General features: G+C 43.2%; 1 protein-coding gene across 1 annotated transcript; it reads left to right on the forward strand.

Annotated features, from left to right (window-relative positions):
• Positions 1-275: 275 nt before the first annotated feature.
• On the forward strand, positions 276-4,931 carry LOC147619168 (uric acid-xanthine permease-like). The gene is made up of 12 exons (XM_086772787.1): positions 276-764; positions 925-997; positions 1,284-1,373; positions 1,491-1,541; positions 1,688-1,830; positions 1,960-2,127; positions 2,496-2,642; positions 2,832-2,951; positions 3,148-3,278; positions 3,398-3,579; positions 3,716-4,180; positions 4,505-4,931. The coding sequence occupies exons 1-12, from the start codon at positions 426-428 to the stop codon at positions 4,666-4,668; spliced, it is 2,073 nt and encodes a 690-aa protein (XP_086628913.1). The 5' UTR covers positions 276-425; the 3' UTR covers positions 4,669-4,931.
• The last annotated feature ends 1,384 nt before the right edge of the window (positions 4,932-6,315 follow it).

Consider the following 6,315-nt stretch of genomic DNA (forward strand, 5'->3'; position numbering starts at 1 on the left):
AAAGAAAGAAAAGTGTGGCCACCGTCAAAGACTTTGGGAGGCCTTAAGGTAGATTTGAGTGGGGCACACCTCCTGGTGATAGGCGTGATAGGCAACATTTGACTAATTCCTTCGTATCCGATCCATGCAAAAGTTGACGGATTCAGTTCATTCCGAGTCAGTAGGTACGTGGAGTCAAAACTGCATTCATGATCCTCCGCGTGGAGGTTCCTTATATTCTAAATGCACGGCAACGGCATTGTGAAACTCTCTCTCTCTCTCTCTCTCTCTCTCTCTCTCTCTCTGTGAGGAGGAGCAGCAGCAGCAGCAGCAGCAGCGAGATCAGCCTCGCTCCCGGGGTTACGGAACTGTTGTCGTTGTCGCACCTGGTGGGCGACGGACCTGTTGCAGCGGCTGGCTTCCTGTTAGCTTTCCGCCGCTCGGAAATGGCCAAGGAGAGCATGGAGCTCTCCTCTCCTCTGTCATCTATGGAGAAGTACTCTAACGGAGGCCAGGCTCGCCGGGCGGAAAATATCGACGCCGACGAGGAGGCCCCTGCTTCGTTGACAGAAGCTGTTGCCGGTACTGATTCTAAACACAGTAACGGTGATGATGAAAATGGTACATGGCATAGCAAGGTCTTTGGTAACTACGATTGGGGCTTTCTGTGCATGCCGCGCGTGCCCTTCCATGGCCACAGCAAGCTGCCCCCTTTCTACTCCAAAGACGAGAAAATACCCCTCTTCTTGGCCCTCGTCATGGGCCTTCAGCATGCCCTGGCTATGGTAAAAATACGATCCCTCATTACATCAATCTATCCTATCTTCTGCACATTGTCTTGCATTGGTTTTTTATGCATATCATATGTTCCATTATGCTTGTTTTCGTGAACATGGAAGTATCAGGATGAAGCGTCATTATACGGTTTGGGTATGCATGTTGCAGGTGGGTGGCATCATCACTGCACCTGTTATCATAGCCGGTGCGGCTAACTTCTCCAATCCAAAGACAGAAGCTTGTAAGCGCTCTCTCTCTCTCTCTCTCTCTCTCTCTCTCTCTCTCTCCCCCTCTTTCACACACACACACACATACACACGCAGTCGACTAGTAGGGTTTTTTCTTTTTCATTCGGTGCTTCCTTTTATTGAGCTCAAGACGTCCCTCAGGTTTGTACATGGTTTCACAGGCCGTTTTGCCTTCAAGCAGACGTCAATGAAACTTTCTTTATCTCTATGCATGTGCGTGTGGTTAAGGGACATGCAGGCATAATTACTTTATTAACTTACCTGTTTTATTCTTCACAGACCTGGTATCTGCAGCGTTGATCGTGACCTCTCTTGCATCTTTCATCCAGGTTTATCAGATCAAAATACCATATTCGAATTATGTAATAGGTAAGTGGCTAGCATGAGGTCATTGGTTGAAGCAAATTTTGTAGATGAAGGAATGCCTATACTCGGAAATGAAGGAGAGGCATGAAAGGGGCTCATAAGCTATATTGTCATGTGCAGGGTCAGGTCTTTTATCTGTGATGGGCATCTCTTTTGCATATATACCTGTTGGTAAGATCCCGATATCATTAGCTCTTTAATGCTAATTTATGACATGCAGACATATTCACATAGCGCACATGTAATTTTTGTAATAATCCTCCAAGATAAATATGTTCATGTGTATCTCAGTAGCTACTGCTCTGGATTGTGAACAGCTCAACACGTCCTTACAAGCTTACAAGCATGCTCATGCAATGGTTCCCCTTGTCAAGTCAATGGATCATGTCAAACATGCACACAACCTCTTGAAGGACAATGCTACACCGGGGAGGAGGCATACGGTGCAATCCTTGGAACTGTGAGTGTGTGCGCATGGAGGCTTGAGATGTCTACTTAGCAGTTTTAGCTTAGTAGGAGTTTAATCCTCTTTTTCCGTTTAAGGAATGTTTTGAGGGGTCTATTCTAAGAAGCTTGTTGTGTAAATCAGGTCCTTGTGGTGTGCTGGTTTCAAACCGCACTTTCATTCCTCTCTCCAAAGGTCATACGCCGGATTTTTCCTCCTGTTGTCACTGGAACCTGTCTAATTCTGGTTGGAGTTTCTCTAGTAGCCACAGGGTTTGAGCTTTGGGGTGGAGGCCAATATTGTGCCAGCCAGGTAAATTTCATGCTACTTGGATAGGAATTTTTGTCTTTTGTTTTTATAAGTGCTTAGAGCGCTGTGTTATCTGGGGGCATCTATGCTGTCAAAATCACTAGTGGAGTGGCTAGGACATTAAAGTCTCTGGAACAGAACCCAGGTTCAAGTCCCCACCGTGACCAACGGATAGATGTAGCCACTTGGGGTTGGGTGCCCAGTGTGGTGCAGTGAATGGCCCGTGGTTGGGCTGGGTTCAAATCCCGGGTGAATAGGGCTTTTAGGGGCACAGAAGAATGCACCTTTTGAATTGAACTCTAGTGAGGTTCTGGCCACAAAAGTTCTTTGCACTTTTGAATTAAACTCTAGTGAATGGTGCATGTGTGCAGGTGTTGACCACAAAAGTTCCTTGCACTGGAAATGGGGATGTCGTGCTGCCATTTGGACATCGATATTATTTGGGACTTGGTTTTGTGGTCTTTGTATCATTTATTGTAATTGAGTTTTTTGGGTCACCATTTATGAAGAATACACAGGTAAATTTATAAGTTTATGATAGAATCTCTGAGTAAGCAACCTCTTTCCTAGATTGATTGCTTGGTAAACAGAACATCCATGAGTTTGTGACTCTAGGTGCACGCGCGCACACACACACACACACACAAGTATCTTGCTGACATCAAGGATATTGTTTTTTATATTCTTCTCCGATTGATTACAAGCAGGTTATTTTAGCGTTGGTGATTTCCATGCTAGTTGCAGCAGTGACACATGCCACTGATTGCAATGAGAACTGTGCAGCCCCAGTATGTGGGGCACCAGATTGCTATTATGTTCTTCCTCTGGTAAGAACATCTTATTTCTGCTTATTTTTTGGTATAAAACATCTAACCAATCTGCAATACTTGGCTACAATCATATGCTTCTCATCAAATGCACCTCTACAAAGATCAAATTTCTTGTTTGATAGCATCAGCAATAATTACGGCACACGAACATGTCCTTATTGTGCTTTCATTTTGGGGGAAAATTTTCTTGCAGGGTGTGCAGTACAACAATTCTACAAATCAAATAACTGGAACACCCACGTCACAATACCCCAACAGCACTGTCTGCACTCAGCCAACATGTGCTGCCGCAGTTTGCTCGGGGTTCATTTGCGAGTCTTCTAGGTATTCAGAAGTTTGGTTAACTAGCCCATGTGTTCAGAAGAGCATCTCCTTTTTGAAGAAAGGAAATTTTGTCGGATCAAACATCCTAGGAGTTTTAACTTGATGGTTTGAAATTGCAGGTACATAACAGGGAAGGAAATTGCTTCTGCCAACTGGGTGACCTTCCTGTGGACTCACAGGTTCCCCCTCACATTCTATGCACCTGCTGTGTTGCCATTGCTTGTTGCTTCCATAGTGGCTGCTACAGAGTGTATTGGTGACGTTACCGCAACAACTGAAGCAAGTGGCCTGCCACCTTATGGTATTTTCACATGCTTTTTCTTTATCATGCACTCATGTACCTTATGTTAACTGGCATGGGTGTCCAATTCATGCACATACTATGTCACTTCATAGGCATGGCAAGTGAATGACAACTCCTGGGTCTGTTCTGACAGGACCCGACTATGAGAGATCGATACAAGGTGCATTGCTAGCTGATGGGCTCAATGCATTCTGGGCTGCTCTAGGGACATGCATACCATTGACTACTTACTCTCAGAACAATGGAGTGATCTCACTGTCACGCTGCGCGTCTCGGAGAGCAGGATATGCTTGCTGTTTTTGGCTCTTTATGCTGGGAGTCTTTGCGAAGTTTGCTGCTATATTTATCTCAATTCCCAACTGCATTCTGGGTGCTCTTACAGCTTGTCTAGTTGCAAGCGTGGTGGTATCAGGCATACATGTACTGAATTCAAGAGAGGGCTTAACACGAAGGAATCGCTTCATTGCGACCCTGGCACTGGGCATGGGCCTTGGTGTGAATCTGGTTCCTGCTTGGGTGAATATTGTAGGACAGCCCAGCTATCCCAATGAAGGAAATTTTTGGCCTGTGAACCCTAACTGGAGTCCTGGATACAGAGGTCTCTCTCTCTCTCTCTCTCTCTCTCTCTCTCTCTCTCTCATTTTATATGTATATATGTATACATATACATATGTGTATATATACATACATGTGTGCACGTGTATGTGTGCATGCGTGTGTGTGTGTGCGTGTGAGTAAATGTATGTATCATGTTCTTATGTATGTGTATATTTGCATACATATATACTTACTATATACACATAAATACATACATTTAAGTATCATAACGTTCTATCCTGCATTCCGAACTACTCCTCCATGTAATTATCTTGAGTATGTTCTAAGTTTTTGTTAGATTCTGACAGTTTGTCATGAATGGCAGGCTTTCGAGATGCAATTGTATTATTTATCTCCAATGGCTTCTCAGTAGGGGGTTTTACAGCTTTTATCCTCAACCTAATCCTGCCATTTGAAAAGGCAGCTGACAATCACAAACAAGATGGAAATCACAACTCAGAGTTGCACAGAGTCAAATCAGATTTGTAAAAAGGATCCTGCATGATACAATCATGTAACGGTTGTCTACATTTTCGCAGTGGTGCTTATGCTTTGATCATCTGTACACAGGCGTCAGGCAACCATAAATTTTTAGTAGTAAGGGCATTGACTAGGTTGGCCAAAATTTCAGACCCCTCTCTCAGTAAACCTGACTAAGGACTGCACTTCAGTCATGAAAATCAAGATGTACAAATCTGTTCAAATGCATTTGGACAAGCGTTTTTGGCTAATGGTATGGTTTATTCACTTCATCTTACATTAGGCAAAACTACAGTGACAAATTTTTCATCTCACAGGCTAAGTTGGACAAATTTAGCTCTACAAAGAATTATGCCCTCACCCACTCATTTATGGGATTCTTAAGAGCCTCTCAAAATGGCATATCCATGTGCATGCACGGATTATGCAAGGCAAGCCCTATGCAAGCTTGGGCAAGCCATGGCGGGGAAAAAACATTCTTTGAGTGAGTTTTTTTTAGCAAAGGGAAAAGTCGAGTGAAGCCCCCAAACAACCTCCAAATAAAATAGAAAAACTAGACTTTCCAAATATGCACATGCAAGTACGAAATTGTATTCTAATTAAAAATAATAGCATTTAATCCAACAAATGACACCACCCATCTCTTAGGGATAAACAAGAAAACATAAAACAAAGCAAGGGAACTTGAAAGATGCTATATTCTAGTGATCGAAGTGCACCTAATTTGAGGCTCATAACAAAAAGCACCACCATTTGAGAAGCCATCAAAAAAGCTACATCAAAAACATCTGCACATTATGTTAGCACATTGCATCGTCTGCCACTAAGTGCTTGAAATAACTCCACCTTAGTTAGTGCTACATGGTGCATGAAATCATGAGCTATTGAATCCAATCCTAGAACTTGCAAGTAAATGAAGTACAAGTGCTTGCATGGTATGTATGCCAAGTGCTTACTCTCTTGTTTTTGAAAACATTCATATGTGCACGGAAAGTCTGTTATTAACATGGAGTAGCTCACACCCATTACTCTGGACCCCACAGTACTAATGTAAAATATGTGGGATTCATTGCACAATATAATGGCCTCACTAAATAACCTGTGTATCCAAGCCTTTCCTTCCCTACACTCATGAAATTCCTTAGTTAATCGTGCCCTCCACTTAACAATCTTGCCATCCTTGTATTTTAGATAAAAAGCACTTGGAACATTTACTACATTTTCATTTACTTGAGATGATTGCATAGGTGGTCCTCCACTTTGAAGCACAAATCCATTTTCTAGGAGCATTTGCATCTTATGTGCCTGCAAACATGTCCCTTCATCCACTGGCCACAACCAGATGACCAGGTGTGCCAATCACATGGCTTTCATTAACATCCCAAGAGTGAGTGGAAGCTGAGTTACAGAACCAAACAAACCCCCCCATAGGTTATTTTCGATGACCCCAGAAGCATGGTGCAGGCACTCCATCATTTTTGTCTCCATCTCCCTCTTTGATGTATCTTCCACATCTTCCACTTTGTCCTATAGCAAGCGCCCAAAGCAAGTCATTTTCTTGTCTAGCTTTGTCCTTAAAATAGCCCACATTGTTTTGGGAATTTTTGTCTCGATACATCCATGTGTTTCCCCTCCTTGTGCACTTTTCGGTGCACC

The sequence above is a fragment of the Cibotium barometz genome, chromosome 33 (genome assembly GCF_041138505.1).
Source record: "Cibotium barometz isolate CiBa-2024 chromosome 33, ASM4113850v1, whole genome shotgun sequence".
In the NCBI taxonomy this organism is placed as follows: Eukaryota; Viridiplantae; Streptophyta; class Polypodiopsida; order Cyatheales; family Cibotiaceae; genus Cibotium; species Cibotium barometz.